Genomic DNA, 22,531 nt, shown 5'->3' with positions numbered 1-22,531 from the left:
ATAGGCATGTTCATACATCAATGAGAGTGTTAATTGATTCAACCATTTTGGAGAGCGATTTGGCAATATCTAATAAAACTGATGATATGCATACCTTATAACTATATTACCATGTATAGACTGTGAGGAAATTTGCAGCAGCATTTGTAACAGTAGATATTATGAACAACTTAATTTCCCATCGCTATGAGAATGGATAAATACAGTCATGCATCCCTTAACGATGGGAATATGTTCTGAGAAATACTTGGTTAGGCGATTTCATCTCTATGTAAACATCGTAAAGTGTACTTAACAAACCTAGGTGGTACTAATCTTATGGGACCGCTGTTGTATATGCGATCTGTTGTTGACCAAAACATCATAATGCAGCACATGACTGCAATGGTGGTCCATTTACAAAATGGAATACTATACAGGAGTATAAATAAATCTCTAATGTTAAGTGAGAATAACCAAGTTGTAGAATATATCATTATATACAGTTTTTAAAAGGGCAAAAGTGTATTGGTTGTTGTTCACTGACACATAGTTAAAGCATAAAAACTTGCATAGGAAGGATATACACCAGGATACTACAGAAGAGGGAAGCAAAATAAGCAAAAATACCCAGAGCCAACTCCTTCTATAATATTTTACTTTTTTTAATAATCTGAAGGAAATACCACAAATGTTAAGATTTTTAAAATCTTTTGAAAGAATAAACAGGTGGTCATTATATGTTTGGAATTTCTTGAATGAAAATGACTTGACATAAAAAAACCTGTAAGTAATTTAACTCTATTTTATAAGCAAGTTTGTGAGAGAGCAAATACTGGATCATATGTTAAATGGTTCTTCATATTTTGCCTTTTACATCAAGGATGGTTGGGTGTGAGAGACAGTGGGAAGAAACAATTTTCAGGATTTGGAGTAGTCGAAGGAGAAAAAGGAATAAGAATCCTGAAGAGTTGATTTGGCCCCTGATGTCTTATTTAATAGCATAAATGTGGTGGACACATAGGAAGGTCTCTCTTATTATTAGCATAGGAACATGCATGGATTGTAATGAGCCATCCGGGCCTCTCAGGTTTCAGCGTGGCCTCAGAGACAGCTAAGGCTTAGTGCTGCGGTGACTTGGCAGCTTTGGTTAAGGGAAATCAGGGTAGATGAGTTTCAGAATGCATGTTATTAACACATTATAAATTTCAGAAGTTATCCAAACATATCCAAACATAAATGTTACTGGTTTTTACCACTTCTGTTTGTCTTTATTATTGTATTCAAAAAAAACAATATCAAACTTCTGTGTTTAATCCCTAAACGTACTGACCTCAAACACTACACAACCTACCAGGCGTTGGCCTAGAAAAACCCAAGACCTCACCCTGCGTCATAGCCCTATGTTCTTCAGGAACTGTGTCTTCTCCTCATGGAACCAAGATGGGCTTTCATGAAGGAGTCAGTGTAAGCCCAGTTTAAATTTAGGAAAGCAAAAAAGACTAGAGTTTGCCTTCTGTGCCTGCTCCCAACATGGCGTATATTATAGCCATGTTCTTAAAATAGTTGTTTCACCTGGTCTGTCTCTAGGCAAAATTACAACTTTGATCTTGTTCTTCAGGAGGCGTTTCTAAAGACAGCACCACCTGCCTGTATGGGCTCCTTCCCTAACCATGTTGGAGGCTTGAGTCCCTGGGCTCAGGAAGGATTCTGAGCAAATGAACCCCATGTAGTGATGGTACCTGAAGCTAAAGGAAGTTGTAACTCCACCAGCTTTCTCAGAGATCCCACCAGGGATCTCACCAGCTTTCTCAGAGACTAGATAACTTATCATCTCAAGGCGGAGTTTTTAGCATATTATCAAAATAACATCTCTTTAAAACCAAAAATATGGAGAATACGTGCTTCTTATGGATTAATGGAAACTAATAGAATTATCCTTTCTTATAAAAGCATACCAAACACAGAATTGCTATGGGAAAAACCTTTTTTTTTTATGTTTTTATTATTTTTTACTTTATTTATTTGTTTTTCCCCCAAAGCCCCAGCAGATAGTTGTATGTCATAGCTGCACATCCTTCTAGTTGCTGTATGTGGGACGTGGCCTCAGCGTGGCCGGAGAAGCGGTGCGTCGGTACACGCCCGGGATCCCAACCTGGGCCGCCAGCAGTGGAGCGCGTGCACTTAACCACTAAGCCACGGGCCGGCCCATGGGAAAAACCTTTAATCCAGTTTTACGGAACAATTTTTTCTCTTTGGAGTTTGCCTAAAATGAGGATGTAAACATACACACCCTTCAACCTAGATGGAAACTGAGGGGAAAAATGTAGCAGTACTTGCTTTTTGGCCCAAAGATACTTAGAGGTCTTTTTTGAATAGTTATTCACCCCAGGATAGGACCATGCTAAGCAACGCACTGGAAAGAAAAGAGTCAGCACCTACTTTTGCCCTCATAAAGACGAATTACATTCCGTGATTTTAACACAGTAAACCTTGGCAATTGCAGATATAACATCTAAGATTTCTGCTTTTCACAGTTGTCCCAGAAGTCTGTTACATAGCACGTATATTTTGCTGAGTTACAAGTTAGAGTCACATGACCACACTGGGAGTCAGTTCATGAGTGAGCCTCCACATCTACAAGGACTCATCTCAGTGGTGCTTTGTGCTCTCTGCTTGTGACCCACGCAGTAACTCTTGTGAATTGTTGTGGGGAAAGCCTTGTGTGTGGGTGTGGGTATAAATTACCAATCAAATGACAAAACTTTCATAAAATTAAAAAAAATATGATGTGAGGATGTGCACAAGAAATATATAACTCTAGATGGAAATGTCTTACAGTGTGTAGGCACAAGTGTGTCCATTCCTGAACCCAAGGCGGGAGAGAGTTTTAAGAAGAGGCTGAAAGTGAAAGTGAAGAGGGATAATCAACAGTCTTGAAAGCTGTAGAGAAGTCCAATGGCATGTATAAATAATTCACAAAGATGAGGATTTTTGATGGTTTTAGAACATGTCTTCAAGAATTCCAAGCGTCTGGTGTATGGCTAAGAGGACAAATTAAATCACTGTTACATATGAGACCTTACTTTTAATCGGCAGGTTTAAGTATATTATGAAATGAGGCACAGAGAGCAAACTATTTGAAGAGGGCTGGGGTGTAGCAGCAACATTGATTCTAAATGTACCACAGTAGTTCTGCAGGCAAACTCTTCTCTTTTTTTAACCTTGTTACTTTTAAACTAGCAAAGAACCTTTCCTTGGTAAATCATTTACATGCCAACTAACTGCACCTAGCATAGCTGATATAGAAACAGAACTATTATGTCCAGGGTAGATCTTCTGCCCTTTCTTAAATACTATATCTGAAGCACCTAAGATGAGGACTGTGATTCAGTGGTACTTAAAATTATTATAGCAGATCTCAATCTGTTTCTTGAAAGATTCAATTCTACCCGGTCTGTGAACCAGAAAACACAGGTAGAGCAAAAAGACCAAGTGAAATAAGGAAAGTAAATTAAAAGGCTGTGGATTAATGCCTAAAACCATCCTCTCTGTGGATTACAGATGAAAATGAGTTTGGTGATCTCATTATTCACCATTATGTACTCACCACAAAATCACTTTATTATTAAGTATTTTAAATTATCTCTGCCTAAAGTGGATTCAGTTTTGAATAAATCAGTTGGAGCTGGTTGACTTGGGTTTTGAGCAGTTGCAATGAACTGGCAAAATGGAACAATAACGGGTGTAGTGCTATCTCGGAGGGCTCCTACAGTTCAGGGCTCTTGGATGACTCTGGAGAGTTATATCAGGTTATCAAGCATAGTGTAAAAGCAAACTTATTAATGGAAAATTTTATGAACTCTTTTTAATGACAAAAGCCTTTTGTGCTCTACAACATTCTTCCAGTGAACACAAGACAATTGTAAATCTGTATTCATTTTCTTTTTACAAATAAGAAGAGTAGTTTTAGTCATGATTCTTTAGAAAAAGGAAACCCTAGTCGCTGTTGTGGTAATCTCAACAGACATTGATTTTTAAGCTATGCTTTAAAAGGTTGAATTCCTTCATTGCCGTTTCCAAGCAGTAACTCGTGTTATAGAAATGATAGGTATGTTGAAGTATTTAAAATATTTTCCAGAAAGAGAAGTAAAGCCTGTTAAATGTAATTTAGCTAAAAAGTGAATAAAAATTATGAACATTTTCATTCCATGTCATCCCTTGGCCTATTCAAACCAAAAATATAATTACCTAAGACTTCACAGAGTAATAGAAATTTAATGATTGTGACTTTGCCCCCACAAATGTTAATATTAGAATATAAGCCAGGATGTAATTTTTAAAGTAAAATGTGAAATAGATACTTTTATCATTATATTGCAGAATCTTTTGCCATCTAGGAACCACTGTGATCATTTTAAGTAGAGACCTGCATTTATTACCATCATCTTCATCAGTAAATATTACTTTTTACTGTGTTCAAGGGAGTATAATTGAATTGGTCTCTCCTCTCAAGGAGTAGACAGAATAATAAGGGATGTAAAATAAGTATATACTTAAGTATGATTCAAAATGAAAAGTGCAAGAGTGCCATAAAAATATATAAATACAAAATATGGGTATTTTTTAAAAGGAAAATTTGCATTTTGTTAGAAAATGAAAGGAAGGTTCATGAAGAAGGTATCATTCTGTAGGAAGGGTAGATTTTCGTTGACTGAGTTGTGGGTCGAAGGGAATGGCCAGATACAGCTGGATTAAGGGACTTGGGGAATAAGATTCATAGGAGTTTCAAATGAAAAATGAATTGTGGAGTTGTTGGGGAGGGCTATTGAATCTTATTTGTTAGATGGTGGGAAAAATTAAAAGCTTTCAAATAAGGAATGTTTGGAGGGAAGTCCTGTGTTTATTCAGTTACTAGAGAATACTATGTGGGATGAATGTATGCTGCAGTACTTTGAGCAAGTTCATTGAGAAGCAATAGGAAAAGAAAGGAAGGGGCTCCAGAAAAATTGTGGGGTAAAAGCAGTAGTAATTAGCAGCTGATTTAATGAAGGGAACAAATGAAATGAAGGAGAGCTTTGAACTTGGGTGACCAGGAGAATGATGGGTAAAATCGATGCTCAAATGAAGACTAGAACTTGAGTTTGAAATGACTTTTCGACATTCAGCGGGGTAGGATGCTGGAAATATGAGACTGGAGTTTAGGGGAGAAATTAGAGCTGGACGATGGATTTGGTATTCATCTCCTCTGAGATAGGAATTGAAATTCTAGAAAATGTGTGGCATTACTGAGAAGCTCACCAATAAAGAGAGAGGCAGAGAGAAGAGAGTAGATAGTGGAACCTGAAGGGGAAAACTCTCATTTAGATGTATGCAGAGAGAGGAGGGGAAGAGGAAAATGAGAGAGAGACCCCCAAGAGAATTAAATAGTATACAACAGAGTCAGCAAATGCTTTCTCTAAAAGGCCAAATGGTATTTTATGGTGAGCCATCTGAGGTTTCTATGGTAACTACTCAACTTTGCCGTTGTAACACTAAAGGAGCCAGAGACAAAATAAATGAGCATGGTTGAATAAAACTTTGTTTACAAAAACAAGGCCCACAAGCCTTAGTGTACCCATCCCTGAAACCAAGAGAGGAGAGAGTTTTAAGAAGAGGCCGGAAGTAAAAATGAAGAGAGAGACCAACAGTCTTGAAAGCTGTAGAGAGATCCATTGGCATTATAACTGAGACGTGGATCTTGCCGTGGGAATTATAAGAATGTTATGAGGTTATTTTTTAATATAATGGGAGCAGACGCCATTATAGTGTCAATTGTGCAGATAGGAATTGGGGGAAAAAATGGATAAATTGCATATTTTGTCTATACAGTACCAACATCCCAGGATTTACATAATTGACTGAATTTTTAAATCTTCATTTGGAGTTATATAGACAATCACAGTTGCTACTGTATAGAGGCAAACAGTCTCATTAGCGTTAATGAAAGTAAAGAAAGTAAGAAACAGCATAATTGAAACATCAGTAAGTAGAGTGGGACCCTGGAGAGCTGGTTCTAATCTTGGAGTTCAGCACGCTTTGAGTCAAGCTTTATTTACTTGTGAATTTTTCTTTCATCATATATCTTGATATGCTAGAAAAATCAGGCATATATTTGAACAACTGATATTCTGAAACCAATCGAGCTCAGAATATGAGTTGTACGAATATATTATGAAGAGTGTGCTTCATAGCCCTTCAGATAATAAAGACCTGAGTTTTAATTGACTGTTATATGTGCAGCCAGCCTGAGGTGGACAAAAAGAAAAAAAACTAGTGTGGTTCTTAGAGAATATTAATATTAATGTCACTGATGATTCTCATGCCTGTATCTCTAGCTGGATCTCCCCCTGTGCTCCAGGCTCATATAGCTGGGGTGATCCTTATCAAATGATGTAATTCAGATCATGTCATTCTTCTGCTCAGTGCTCTCCAATGGCATCCCTTCCCATTCAGAGCAAAACTCAGAATCCTTACATTAGCCACCAAGGCCTTCCGTACTCTGCACACCCTCCTCTGTCTATCCTCATCCACTTTGTTCGTTTTTCTGCTCCAGCAATAGCTTGTAGGTCCTCAGGCTCATAAAACACGCTCCCACCTCAGAGCCTTTGCACCAATTGTTTGCTCTGCTTGGAATGCCCCCTTCCCCTCTCAAAAAACACCCATATCTGCAGGCCTGCCTCAACCCCTTCAAGTCCTTACTCAGATGTCATCTTCATGAGGCCTCCTGGCCACCCTCTCTAAAATTGTCCACCTGCCTCTCAGCAGCCCCTCTTCCCCCTTCCCTGCCCCCCCCCCACTCTCACACACACACACACACACACACACACACACACACACACAGTGAAAGCAGGAATTTTTATCTGCCTTGTTCACTGCTCTTTCCCCAGCACCCAGAAGAGTTCTTGGTACCTCAAAGGTACCCAATAAATATCTGTTGACTGAATATATACATGAATGTTTAGATCAAGAGAAGCAGCGATTTTATATATTATCCAATGTGTATTCTGCCACTGTAAGGGTATTTTCAGTTGAGGTACATGGACTAGTTTGAATAGTCAAGGAGACAGGGATTTAGAAACAGTGTTATATAAGGGGATGGTTGAAGAAGCACCAGATTTACTGTCAGGGTCAAACAGAATGATGATGGCCTACTGAGTGCCAGGCAAGGTACTAAATGCTCTGCATAGATTATCTTGTTTACTCCTCACAAAGGCAATGGCAGGGTTAAAAACAGGATTGGGGTGGGAAATCAATTGCCCAAGCTCAATGGCTGCAAGCAGTAGGGCCAGAAGCCACACCCGTGTTCTCTGAGGCCAGAGCTCTATGATGCTATGAATTTTCCCACTGAAGTCTCCCCCGAGTACATTTACCCCATGCCCCTCCCCCTGCCCCACCCCATTATCCCCCTGCCCTTCCTTCTAGTAGAAAGCAGCAGCCCTCCTGGAAGCCATGGTTTCTCTAACTGGGACATGCTTCAGCGTTGGCAGGGCGAAGAGTAAGGGCATCTGCAGGCAGCCTGTCTGTGGCTGAAAGAGGGGAAAAGAGAGGCTGGCAGCACTTGGCCGCTGCCCACCTGGCTGCCTCACACCCCTTGCATCTGTGTGTGCCCCTCTCCCCTCCAGCCTTGATGGACAGAGGTAAGGGGATTGAATAATACCTTCTGTGATTATTTTGGTTAGGAAATGTTAGTCTGAAAGTTTCAATGTATGTTCATAGCTTGTTGTACACATTTAATTCGGTGACTTATGGAAAAGCTTCCTTTAAGAATAGTTGAATGGGCCAGTTTATTTCTAAGGAAGTCAGAAGAGCAGTTAATCTTTTGACAGCACCTAGGCTGAGGTCGGGGAGGTGAGAATGGATATTGATGCCCACCATGTCTGTGTCAGTCCCCTGTTACATGGAGGGGAAAGTAAAGTATAATGTCTTATGTGAGTTGAAGAGAGGCAAACATGAAATATATCTTTGGGTAGCCACATACCTGGGAGGATCCACACATATGAGCCTCTTGTCCACTATGAGCTTGGAGGAGTGAGAGAAAAATCTTTGTTCACCTGAGCAGTAATCTCAACTGGATGGCCCCTTCCAGTAGAAGCCTGCCTCTGAGGCATGGCCAAGGATCAAAGGAGATGCTTGTAAAGCCAAAATACCTGTAAATACATTTTGCATATTTTGTATTGAGAAGTAAATAATATAGAATATAGTCTGTGGCTTTTATTTTCCTTTTAATATTAAGAGCCCACTTAAATTATGTCACTAAGGCAACATTGACTCTTGGGAGGAGAATAAAGTGTGACAGGCTGACTGTAATTGTAGCAGAAGTTTGTCCAGGAAATTGTTGCCAGGAAATTTCAAAAATGATGCATTGATTTTGTAGTGCTGTGGAACAAATCACCCAAAAATTTAGTCAATTAAAATAGCAGCTATTTTATTTTCTCACAATTCTGGGAATCAAAAAATTTGAAATGGGTTTTTAGCGGGGGTGTTCTTACGCTGGTCTCACCTGGGGTCGCTCATATGGCTGTGGTCATCTGGTGGCTGGAATGTCGCCAGTCACTTACATCAGTTGGGGTTGGCTGCCAGCTGAGCAGCATGCCTAGGTTCCAAAAGCAGCAAGAGAGAGGAGAACCAATGTGCAGGTGCTTTTCAAGCCTCTGCTTTTGTCACATTTTCTAATGTCCCATTGGCCACATCAGGTCATATAGCCAAGTCCAGAATCATTATGAGAAGGAGCCACAAAAGGACTTGGGTATACAGAGACGTGTTTTATTGGGGGGATCTTTCCAGTAACAATTTACTAGAGGTGGGTCTTTGAAAGTCAGAGTAAAATAGATTCAACTTCAGGGGTTGAGATTCTGCAGTTATCTTCCCAGGGATTTTCTGACATAGAATGAAGCTCACACAGTGTTCCGCAATACCTCCAACTCAGAGGAATGACACTTCCACCAGCAATGAGCTGGGGTACCTAAAACTGCCTGATTCGTTTTTCATTTAGGAGGAACAAATTCTTAAATGTAAATTCTTTTCAGATGTTCGTAGATCATCTGCTGCTCTCTTACTTAGGGAAGTAGATACATTTTTGGTTCTGGTACCCAGGTAACTTTTCCTTTTTCTCTGAATGGGCACCCCAGAGAATCAGTGCTTCCTAAATGAGCTGAGAAACTCAAAGACTATTGGAGGTTAACTAGGGTATATGTCCCTATCCCACATTTAATAAAAATAGAGTGGAATTATGCAAGTATGCAGATAAGCTAATCATCTGACCTAATCAGCAATGCAGATTTTAAAAAGCCTTTCTAATTACTTCCTCAGCTTGGCTGAAGATGTGGGTAAAAAGAGTTTCCCAGCATGATGGTAGCAGATGTATTTCATAATATTTATTGAAAATATTGGAAAGAAATCCTCAATTATAATGTTCATGAAAAGTACATCAAAAGAGATATCATATTTAGCATATTTTAAACTTTCATTAAGATATATAAACATAACATAATTTAGATGATCAACTCTCATACCAGTTATTTGGAATCTTGCATACAGCTAGACTTTAACTTTCAGAGCCAGATCCATATCTGTCTGTATCTTCCTTGAATTGTATTACTTACCTATGAGAGCTCTAGTTCTCTTGGACAAAATGGGACCACTAGAATATTCTCTTTTCTTTAGCTATTTGTTAATTTGGTATCTTGGCAAAGGAGTCTTAGTGCATGATGTTTCAACAATTTTAAATATTACATTGTTGATATTTACAGGCATATGTAACATCACACAATATGTGATTTGGAAGTCTAGGTAGATCTGATACTCAGTTTCTTGGCTGAATTTGAGTGGTTATGAACGATTGCAAATGAATCATTCTGTAACAGGATTTCCCAAAAAGAAACTATCTGTGAATTCCTGGTTGAAATGCCTACATCATCCTGTGCTGACCTGTGCTACTTGAGTGCTGGTTGGTCATCTTACCTTCCATTCTGTGAGCTGCTCAATATCTTTCCAGTACATTTCGCTTAATATAAGTTAGTCTGAGCCAGTTTCGGTTACCAGCAGCCAAAATAAATCATAAATGATGTGATGCCTTCACTGCCTTTGGAGTGAATGAATGCTTAAGTAGCTCTCTGTTATCAGATGGTTGTGGAACTGGTTACTTTCCTCAACAAAGAATTTCTCCAGCATCTCTCTTCTAGGGAATCTTTTCTAGATATCAGATGAAAAATAAACAGTCTTTGTCTCACCATGTGTGGTACAAAGAAAACATTCAAAAACTCTTAATGAGTGTCACTGTATAAGACCTGGCATTTGAAAAAGTGAATGCTGTGTTTGTGGAAGTTGTGAGTGGTGGTGAGTCACATGACAGTGAATTGTTTTGAGGACAGGACCAGAAAACATGGATAATCCGATATATGATTTAATTTCTTTGCTAGTGACTTTGAAACTAGAGCATCGTTATGCAATTGAAAGTCATAAGATGTAACACCTTTGTATGTCCAGACTCTTAAATCTCTAGATCCAAGTTTCTCAACCTGGTACTGTTGACATTTTAGATTGGTTAATTCTTTGCTGTGAGGCACTGACTGTCGTGTGTATTGTGGGATGTCTAGCAGCGTCCTTGGCTTCTGCCCACTAGATGCCAGTAGCATCTTCCTCCTGCCATGTTGTGACAAATCAGAGTGTCTCCAGACATTGCCAAATGTCTTAGGGGGCAAATTTTTCCTTGGTTAAGGAGCACTGCTTTAGATTATTTGAATTATTTTTTTTCTTTAATTCACCGAACATTTACTAAGACTTCTGTTGTTCAAAGTACATTATGTTATGTTTGTACTTAGAGGCAGAATGTATGTCAAATACACTAGTGCACTAGGTTCAACAGATATAAATTCGGACCTAAGTTTAGTAAGAAGTATGTTGAAACTCTCTGGGTATAGTTTTTGTATTCATACTGTAAATATTAGGTAAAATCATAAGAAATTGTCTTTTTGTGAGTGAAAAAAGGTGAAATATCATCATTTCCCTGTGACTCTACCTAATGTATGATATACAGTAACAAAACAATTGATTTGAGGAAAAAATGAAATTGTAAATGTACCCAGATGTCATTGTAACCATGATTTTAAGTGCATTTTGCTTTCCTTTGCAGGCAGTGGTGGTTTTAGAAATCTTATGTAGGCAAGTTTGAGGAGCCCCGATCTGGTTGGAACTGGCTGGGGTTGAAGTCATATGTTTTAACAATGCAATTGTGTAGCTAGTGCAGAACTTGAATTAATTTAGAAGGCGTGCTTATTTTGTGCTTGAAATGAGGGTTGGAAATCCTAGGCAGTAGTTGCTAAAGCTGTTCATAGAGAGGAGAAGGTGGAAATGAAATCTAATTTTTAAAAATACGTGTTAACATGTTAAACGTTGGTGGCTATCCTCTCATCTGAAAGGATCTGATGGTCTCGGTCAACAGGGGTTAGATCATTGGGCTGTTTCTTGCTTTGGCAAGTTTGCAGTGGGAGAAGAATCATCTGGAAATGCCTTCTGGAAAAATGAAATCAAGATAGAGATGAACAACACTTTCCAGAACATAGAAACTCATATTTAAAATGCTACTACTTCTGTCTTTTTCTGCACTCATATCTCCACTTAGAGCGGTAATGAACTGCGAGACGACGATTCACTGAAGTATGAAAAATACCTAAAACTTCGTTAGTCTTGTAAACCTTGTTCTTCTTTAAGCTTGTTATGAGAGCTACAAGCAAATAAAATCTCCTCTCCCTCATGCTCTCGACCTTCCAGGGAAAGTGCTAACAAGCAATGAAATGGCCAGAACTCTGGCAGCAGAAGCAAGAAGGAGAAAGCCAGAGGATTGAACAGTAACTCATGAGCTACCTAATCAGCTTCTGACCACTCAGGAGTTGGTAATATTGTGGATTTTATAGTTACTGTTCTATAATCGTATCCTGAAACTGTGGAGAGCTGATGGAGGTTTTGTAAATCAAATGAACAAAGGAAAAGAGTCAGTGAGTGCTCAGTACATTAAAAACATCACTTTCACTAATTCCTGGGATTTCTAGAGAATTCCATGTGAGTGATAAGCACAGAAGAGACATTCCGTGCTTGATGTTGGTCCAGGACAAGGTTAACTTTCTGCACACTAATTTTAATTCATTATATATGCCTTTTTTTCCCAGCACAAATGGACCCCCGAGGCCTATCTCCCAGACAAAGTAAAAGTGACAGTGATGATGATGACCTGCCAAATGTGACCTTAGATAGCGTTAATGAAACTGGATCTACGGCCCTTTCCATAGCCAGAGCAGTACAAGAGTAAGTATCACATTCTCAGGATGAAATAAGAATTGCCAAGGTGTTCAGTGGATAATGGAAACAGCAGCATCTCCTGTTCTCCAGACCTGTCATTCTAGCTCTGAACTGGCACACATGTCAGCGTCTTTCATTCAGCCTTATGTTCTTTGGGAGGTGATTAGGGGAAAGCATGGAGTGTTTTACGTAATTGAAAATTTGTGTTTTGATTAGAAATAAGACTTCTTTGCATCTTTTTAATACCTCTTGCCGCTTCTTATTAACTCTGAAAAAAAATGTTCTTTTTGAATATCACTAATTATCATCATCATTATTGTTATTCATATAGACAAGTCAAGAGAAATAAAATATGGCAAGTATCATTATCTGGTTTTGATAGAAAAGTACAGAATAACTGTTTTGAAATTTTAAATTTGGGATACAATATGTTACCACTTTCAAAAATCAGAATCATATGTAATTTTTTAAAGGATCTTTTCTTTCTCCTTTTAATTGTACCACAGGTTTCTATTTCAGCCCTTGTATATTGAAAATAGCTGCTTTTCTGTCATTGTCAATTCTGTATCTAGAATTGAACTTATGGCTAGTCCATGTGTATTTTTCCTCTAGATAATTTTTACTAACATCTTGAAGAAGAGGAGGATTTAAATAGCCACTGTTATTGCTGACACCCATGTTAATTAACGGTTTACTCAAAATGATCTTAGTTACCTCCCATATATTAATTCCTTTTTCCCAAATATTGATTAAGTACATACTCTTCCATTCATTAGGCCTTGAAATTTAAAAAAAAAATTAGCATAACACTGTAGAATTTAAAGCATATATGTATGTATAAAATGAATAATATCTCTGTTATATAAATAATGTATATTTGCATTACATATGTATGTGTATACACACAAATATATATGATATAATAGAGGAAACAGGGTATAGTGGATCTAAAGTCAAATTTGGAGTCAGATCTAGATTCAGATTCACATTCAAGCTCCTAATAGCTTTGTGACTTTTGGCAAGTTATTTAACCACTCTGAGATGCTTCTTCATATATAATGAGAAAATCAGAATATTTACCTTACAAGACTATTGTGAGGATATGATATAGTTACAAGGTATAAAAAGCAAGTCACAGAGTTTTGGCCCTCAGAAGGCTTCAGCTAATGGTGGAGCGAGTATTATTATTAGTGATAGCAGTGATAGCATCTAGTATAAGTTTATGATAACCAGGAAGTACAGATGTTGCAAGTGTCATTATTCTCATTTTACAAATGAAGACACTGAGGGTCAGAGAAGTTAAATGACTTGTCCAAAGTCATGTAATAAATGGTAACAAGACAAAATTTTGAACTTCTAACTCCAGAAACGTCTTTTTCTAAGAGTGTCTGTAATTTCTGTTACCAATAATATTCTTCCATTTGAACACTTATAAAAACATTTTTTCTTGTCATTTGCTCAAATAACTGGTTGTAGTAACTTAGTTTCTCTCAAGTAAATGTTAGCTTGAACCAGGGTAGGCATTGGGTCAAAGGAGTTGCTGAAATTGTATTTAAGATGGTAGCATGCTGAGTCACTTCGTAGCTAATTCAGTGATCAGCGCAGTGATTGTGGTTGTGTGTGAGCTAAATCTTGAGATCGAGGATTCCATTTTCTCGTCTGTAAAATTAGACTAAATGATGACGTTTTAATTCTGAGGTCAATAATAAGTTTCATAGACATTTTAATAACATTGTTTTCCTGCATCATCATAATTCATTTGTAATTTCTGTGTGTGTGTGTGTTTAGAGATCTGTGTATCTTTTAATTCAAACTTTGAAGTTTGGAACTGTAATTACTAAAATCTGAATTATACTTACTCCATTTGAGGCTTATATAGCAAATAATGATATTAACTTCTTAAGTATAACCATTTTTTTGCTTTTAATATTATGTGCTTACGATATCATAGTATATTTTAATGTGAAACTTTTAATAGCAACCTCAGAAACTAGAGCTTCATTTTCAACATAACCTCTCTGAATTGCTTTGTGAAGACATTTTCAAGCCACAATATTTTGTATCACTATGCATCTGCCTGCACTTATGACTATTATGAAAGTTGCATGTGTATCTAGGGAAATGCCAGATCCATTATTCATGTAAGTGTTTTCATTAAACGATTAGTAAAGAATACTGAGCTGTCACCTGGGAAGCCCTCGAATGCTAGGACCATCAATAGTTAATTAACCATCATTCAAGATGGAGTATGTGTGTGTAAACAGGGGGAAGTGCTAAGATACTGTTAGATGAAGCAAAAAGAATATTCTACAGCGACAGACCTTATAAATATAGGTACATTTCAAAACGTACAATAGTATATTATGGAAAATTTTATTCTGGGACAAATAAATATGTAATTCTTGTTAGAGAATTAAAAAAAAAAATCTGTACTCAGGTTTACCCAAAGTTAACTTTCAGTGTATACAATTGTCAACATGTCTGTCTGCTCTTCTCTTAATTTCTCTTTCATTCTTAAATGGATATCACCGTTTCACTATTAATTTCTCTCTTCTCTTTTTCTATTTGCCTTTGGATCTTGACACCTTCTTTTAATTAAAAAGCTGTCCAAAAAAACCCAAAAAAACAAACATCCCAGTATAATATGATCAGTAAGATAACGTGCTAAATAATAAAAGGAGAAAACATCAGCTTGGCATGTAAAATATGAGCGTATTTCAAAAGACATCTGTTGATCTCTCTATTTCCTGCGCTTACAGACCTTTCCTAAGAGTTAGGTTGAGAAGGATGTCTGCAGGCAGGGAAGTAGTATGTACAATAGAGGTAACACATTTTCAAAGCCCTGGGCAACCAGTTCACATTCATCTTTCCAATTAAAGACGTAAGGAGCCGTGGTCTAGGAAGGGTCCAAAGGCTTGCGTCTTATTTCATTGGCCACAGTGGAGTGTAGGAAGAGAAGGGGGAAGATGGGAAAGGAGAAGGCTGTTAAGGAAGATTGACACTAGAGAGGGATGAAATTGCCTTGTTCAAGGCCAGCCCTTGAAACAAGATGCTAGCCAACATGGTAAAGATCTCCAACTGAAGCTCTTCTTTGTCTCCTTTCCCGTTCACGTTCATCGTCTTGTCTCACACAGTAACCATTGTAGTTTGAATTTTTAATTTGATGACTTACTTTATTGACGTTAGGATATTTACATGGCTAAACCTTAGGATGCTAATAAGTGTTTTTTCCTAAATGTATAGTCTTATGCATTTTACTAGTTTTTAAAATGGACTTTTATTAAATTTGGGGTTTAAAAAATGTTGCCTTTGGTTTGACATGCAGAAGTTGTTAGCCAAAATTGCATCGCTCACCCCCAAATATTCAGATATTCCTGTCTTTAAATAAGAAAGAATATTGCTTGGTGGCTAGAGCAGCAACCTGAGGTCACCTCAATTTATATAAATTTATATAGTGAGGCTCATGAACTGCTTAAACCAGTCATTTCAACCATTTTCACTGATTCACTTGATTCCCATTTATCAGCTCAGCATGAGTAAATTCAAATAAATTGGAAGAACTGGCCACAGAGAGAGGCCCCCAGACAGGCTCTACCCTTTTCTTATTTCAGTTGTAGAGATAACTGTCTGAGTCAGAAACGATGTATTCAGTAATTCTGACAAAGCCAACTTCCAGCAATTCATAGAACATGTGTTGTGTTTTGGTCTGGTTTTCTCCCCCAATGGTAAAATAGGGTCATTACTCTTAACAACTTGACAAACATAATTATGAAATAAGTGTTTGGAAAAGAGAGGTACAGGCGTGTGATTAGAGCAAATTATTATAATTAACTCTAACCCGAGGCAAAACAATGATATTTTTTAAATAGGTAAAGTTTGGCTCTGGTATCCAGAGCCTCTAATTTCTGTACCCCTTTGTGTTTTTCTCTAATTCCAAACATTCATACTCCTCATTTGTTAATGCAAGTAGAATAATCAACTTCCTTCAAACTGAAGTGTAAGCGAATAAAAATATCTGAAAGAGGGCTCTCCGCAGAGAAATCTCTGTTTTACCCAGGAACAAGCCTTAAACTAAGAGAACAAGGATGTAGATGTAATACTCTGAGTAAGAGTGAAGTAGGGAAGGGTAGAGTGGAGAGTGGGGGAAGCGGATGAAGATGTTAAGATGGATCTGTGTTTCTCAGAGTCAGTCCTTTCAAAATTGGTGCATGCATGTCACTGTTTAACACGCACCGTAACTGAGTACTCTGCCCTCTCTGACCTTGATAATAACTCTCAGAGGGAACAAAAGCAACACAAATTAGTAGTGTTAGTAACTTTTTGCTTTAGCCAGCATCCCTGATGTTTGAACCTGTTAAAAGGATATTCTTTTTAAATGGTTCATTGTCAATTACATTTAAGCTAATTAACACACTACACTGTCTTCCTCCTGTTTTTATTATATTGCTCATGTGAAGTGCCCCTCTTCTGAAAGAAAAACAGTTTATGAATTTCTGGAAATGAAGAGTGTTATCTTTAGTATATTTTCATTTAAATATTCTTTGAAAGAACGGATACAGTAGCCAGTTAGATATCCTATTGCTTCCTTCAAACTCTGTTGCTAGTTCACACGTCATGGTTCTTAATTCAGAAAATTGTATTTAATGATCAAAGAAGGATTAGAAATCTTGGGTAGTTTTGTTTTTCATTTTTCTTGTTCTAAACTTCTTGAACACCTCTCCTGTTTCTCTTAATTTCCTCCTGTATATCATGTTAATGTCTTTTAAATTACAGTAGAGAATAGTACTAGACATGAGGAAGAAAGAGAAAACAAAAGAACTCTTACTGATGACCTACTTTTTGGCAGATTCTATGAAACTCATATAGTTTTCATTTAATTCACCCTATGATCGTGTTTTTATTCTACACATAAAGAAACAGAAGCCCAGAGAGGTTTACTCTATCCGCAGAGGTCCTACAGCTGATAATTTGCAGAGCTCATATTCAAATCCAAGTTTGTCTGACTATAAACTCATATTCCTTTATGAAGGGAGCTCTCATTTTTATGTTGTGGCTTTAAAATTTCCAAACTATAACTATCTAAAATTAGCAAAGGTTTTTGAGCCAGGAACCTCAATAAGAATACAACTTTTATGAAAAAATTTCATATTTTTTTCATCTTTAAACTCATTGTTACTTTATATATAATCTGATTTAGGGGGAAATAATTCTATCAAATGCTTTCTCAGTTTTTTTTAAAAAAGGTATTCTGCTTCTGTAAATCACAGACAACGTTATATTGAAATGTGAGGAAATAAAATACAAATATAGTATTCTTTATATAAACTTCACTGTTACTATTATTTTATTTAAAGAAATTATTGCTGGGAAAAATGTGATTTCAAGTGTGTTTCAATATAAACATACACATTGACATTACCAAACCCGAAAAATGGACATCCCTTTTAGAATTGCTTTCTGTCAAACTGTAAAAGGAAAAGTTTGTCCAAGGGTTGAAATGGCACTGTGTCATCTTATTTTGCACCTGGTGACTGAAAGATTTTACAGTATTTGGATCATGTCTCTTCCCTTATCCGCTGATGAGAATGAACCCAACCAAGCTGATTGTGCCCAGAGAAAAAGCCAGAGAGCTCAGTATGTCATATGATTTCAGTTTTTCCTCTTAGATTTTTCCCAGATTCTTGTGTCATTAAAAAAAACTATATTTTTATTTAATAAGCCTAACGTGTTTGGGATACCTTTAAATCCTCACTTCATGTCTTACCAAAGAAGTAGCTTTGATTCAGATTTTTAGGTGGGAGTCTAGCTCTTTAATAGTGATTATCATGGCTGATATGGGTGCTACTGATGGGTAAATATGGAGACACGTTCACTCTCTTGCCAGGGAGATCAACACTTTTGGGTCGCTCTTCTTTTGGAGGAGGTTAGAAAAAGCTACTGATTTTCTGTGAATGAACACAGATAAAGCCTAAAGTGTACGCTCAGCCTTCATCATACCAAGCCTAAAAAAAAAGAAAAATTAAAAATAGTAATCACTGAATAATTCAGTCCCTGAGTATTTAATAGCAAGGTGAGACTGTACAGCCATACACAGTTCCTTTAATCTGCTTTGGTGGGACAGTGTTGGTCCCTATTTAAATTAAGAAAAGTATGATCAAGTTTGGGCAATAATTTGATATTTGAATTGTTTCATGAATTACCAAATTAAGTCACATATTCATTCAGTGAATAATTAATTCATTTGTTTAACCCTGTGTTACATGCTGGAGATACAGAATGAATGATTCATGGTTCCTTACCACAAGGAGCTCAGAATCAAAATATATAAGATGAATTAAAGCACAATGGGATAAAAGCATGAAGGGCTGCAGTGAGAGAACAGAGGAGGGACCCGTAACTCAGTCTGGAATAGATAAGAGCATTGACGTGGTAGGGGCGCATAGTTCATAATGACTGGTGCATGAGTGAGTGTGGCGGAGAGATGGGAGATGAAGCTGCTTGAGGAGGTGGGTAGGGACCTGATCAGGAAGAAGAGTATATTCTGTACACAGTGGGGAGACATCAGTAGGTTTTAAGTGGGAATGGCCTGATCAACGTGGTGTTTTACAGATACCAGTCTCAAGGAAGCTGGGTCTGATTGTGCAGGTTGTGCACCATACATCCCAAAAGGTGCCATTTACATCACTGTGGATATGTGGATATGGATATTGCTACCTAGATGTCCACACTTCCATGGGTAGACACAGGAGCTTGTGGTATACATATATATATGAAGATATATATACGCGTATATATACATATGTATATATGCGTGTATATATATACATATATATTCATATATATGAAGATATATACACGCATATATACATACATATGTATATATGTATGTATGTGTGTATATATGTACATACATATATACACATATATGCATACATACAAGATATACACACATATATGTGTGTATATATATATGTATATGAGTAGCTCCAATATGTTGAGCTACTCAGAGGGCAGTTAATATATCCCAGCCTTTCTGGTATCTCCTGGGCTAGCACAGTGCCTGGCCAGGCACTTTTTTAAATACTAGAATAACATTGAATAAAATAAACAAAATCACATTGACCTCAAGGTGCTTATATTCTAGTGTTGGGCATGGGAGGAGACAAACTATGAGCATACAGTATTTCTGAAGAAGGTAAGTGCTGTGAAGGTAAGGGAAGCAGGATACGGGTGGTAGGCAGTGGGGAGGTGGTAGACAGGGTTTATTATTTCATTAAGGTGTTCAGGGAAGAACTCTCTGATAAGATTATGTGTTGAAAGAGACCTGAAGAGGTGTGAGGTCAAGTCACAAAGATATCTAAAGGAAGAGCATTTCCAGGCAGAGGGAATAACAAGTGTAGAGACCTTAAGGCAGAAATATTCTGGAATGAATAAACAAATTCACTGACCAACTAGAGAACATTAATTAAAATTCCTTAATTTTACAGAAGAAATGGAGCTCCATAGATGCCACCTAATTATTCTAGCATCACATCTCTAGGGAGAGGGAGTCAGGACTGAATCTCTTTATCCACTCACACTTTTCCCTTTATATGTTATTACTGTATCATCTAGCAGCCACTAAGTACTTTTTCCCTAAAAACGATGCAGCTGGAGTTCCAAGTGAGAGCTTATCCTCAAAATTTTTTGTGCATGAATCTTTTTGATCATTAAAAAGTAAAATAAAGGGGCCGGCCCCGTGGCTTAGTGGTTAAGTGCGCGCGCTCTGCTGCTGGCGGCCCGGGGTTCGAATCCTGGGCACTCACTGACACACCGCTTCTCTGGCCATGCTGAGGCCGTGTCCCACATACAGCAACTAGAGGGATGTGCAGCTATGACAAACAAGTATCTACTGGGGCTTTCGGGGGGGGAAATAAATAAATAAAATCTTTAAAAAAAAAAGTAAAATAAAATAAAAGGTGTCATATATGAAATCTACTTCACAGCTGTTGCTGTTTTGGGAGTGATTTATATCTCTCATCTCTGTGGTAGACGTTTTATACACTACAAACAATCAGTTTGACCTTCTTCCCACCATCTGAATTGAACATCTTCTTCTGATATACTGTAGATTTGAACATTTTTTTTAGCCTTCCTAATCACTTGGAAATTATTGGGTTAACTGGGTGTTGATTTGTTTTTCAAACTGCCATGCCTCATTCTAATGTGAATTTATTCTTGGTGATCAATTTAAAAATAGAAAGAAATCAGATTTTTTAAAATCAAACTTTCTGTTTTTATCTTTATTTTTTAAGTAGGGGATTCCAAAGTTACATCACAGATAGAGTTGATGAGCCACTTTTATTTGAGAGTAACTACTTATTTTTGCTACTTTTATGTTTAAAGTTTTTATTTAGTATTAGTAACTTCTAAGATACCTCATAATATTTAAATTATAATTTCATATGGTCATAAGTATCCTCCAAACTGATTACAAGTATTAATTTGCTTTCACTTGCTTGACATGACTTCTCCGTGTGAGATCTTCATGTACGCTTTTTTCTTGCTATGTGTTTTATTATGTATAATCACACTGCAAATTTATGTACACCATTTATATTTCTCATATATATATTCTTAATGGGTGTAACTAGTGAGCATAGGTAGTCATTTCTCATGCATTTTTGATATGTTGACATAGATACTCAGTGATAATGTTGAAATATTAATGTTTCGCTACAAGTTCCCAGAACTATTCATCGCCATTTCATTTATTAATATAGTCAGAGTACATATGATAGAAAGCCATACTGTAATATATCTGAAATTAACTCAATTCACTAGGATATAATCCCTACTGTTTTCAGTCAAATGCCCTAGATACTCTCTCTTCTTCTTACTCTTCATGAGTTATAGCCATTGTACCGTAATTTTCCTTTACTTTATAGCACTTTCCCACACACTTGAATCTCATTGAATACATTTACTTGCATGTATCAAATGGAAGTAAAAAATTGAAGGATATGTTTTCATGGAGAGCCTGCTGCTATATCAGAAAACCTGATATAGATAGAAAAAGATAGCTTGGATAAGAGTGAATCTTATTAGGTTGATGTTTTACCATGATATTTTGCTATCTACTTTCACAATCACATAGCTGAGGGTCACCACTCAGTTGAAATCTAATACATCGTGCATCATGGCTTATCCTAAAATTTAAATCCCAAACCATGTGCAATTAGTATAGTAAAAATGCCAGCACATTTCTGACTAATCTTCTGCAAAATTGTTAGCGTGGGGGAAAGAATTCCAAACTTTATATTATAAAATAAAATTAATTCTGTCAAAGTGTGGTTTCAAAATTATCTGATATATCATTACTGTTACTTTATCTCTACTTATAGAAGAGCAAACCTAATACATAAAAACTGAAGCTTTGACTTAATTTAAAAGTCATTATATATTCTTAGCTTACTCGATCATTTTACCAACCTAATTTTTAATATTAGACAGTCAAATAATATTTGTAGATAGAATTCTGGATCTTTTTTAATAATTTGAATAAAATCTTTTCTATCTGTCTACCCACCTGCCTACCTACCTACCTACCTTAACTACTTATGTATCTACCTATCTATATATCCTTCTAAATATTGGTTAGTGTTACTTTTGGTTGCAGATAACAGTAAACCTTACTTGAGAGGTCAAACATGGAGTTATTTTTCTAGTATAAGCAGAAGTCTGGGGTAAGCAGAACAGGCTGGCAGAGGTGCTCAGAATGTTCTCAAGGTTTCCTCTCTCTTCCTGTTTTGTTGTCCTTCTCTTGTGGCTTTCGTCCAAATGGTTATATGAAGTCTGCCGCATCTCCAGGTATCCTGCCCTTATTCCAGTGAGAAGGGAAGGAATCAAAGCCAAACAAACTAAGTAACCAGAGGAACGTACCAGCTAGCCATGTCACTTGTAAAAAGCTTTCCCAGGAGACTTACCTTCTGCTTATGTCTCATTGTCCAAAATGGTTTACACAGACCCAGTTATGGGAATAAGGCTAAGGAAAAGAAAAATATGGATGAGGACTGAGTTAGTTAACTAGTGATGTCTGCCACCAAGCTTAAAGTTTAAATTAATACTTAAAAAAAATATCGACACCATCCCAGATTCAATATCAAGGTTTTTTTTTTTTTAATCAGTCATCTATTGCTACTATAATGCTGTGTAAAAGGTGATTTCAAAATTCAGT

At 37.0% G+C, this 22,531-nt stretch overlaps 1 protein-coding gene across 13 annotated transcripts in view; it reads left to right on the top strand.

Moving 5' to 3' along the window:
* KLF12 (KLF transcription factor 12) overlaps positions 1 to 22,531 on the top strand; it is a 420,215-nt gene that overhangs the window by 297,948 nt on the left and 99,736 nt on the right. For all 13 annotated transcript variants that reach the window (XM_058548296.1, XM_058548302.1, XM_058548300.1 and 10 more), the window contains one exon: positions 12,186 to 12,321. In XM_058548296.1, the coding sequence (XP_058404279.1) occupies positions 12,186 to 12,321 (136 nt within the window). The remainder of the gene's footprint in view (positions 1 to 12,185; positions 12,322 to 22,531) is intronic.

The sequence above is a fragment of the Diceros bicornis genome, chromosome 9 (genome assembly GCF_020826845.1).
Source record: "Diceros bicornis minor isolate mBicDic1 chromosome 9, mDicBic1.mat.cur, whole genome shotgun sequence".
Classification (NCBI taxonomy): domain Eukaryota; kingdom Metazoa; phylum Chordata; class Mammalia; order Perissodactyla; family Rhinocerotidae; genus Diceros; species Diceros bicornis.
This window is presented reverse-complemented; position numbering and strand designations above follow the sequence as displayed.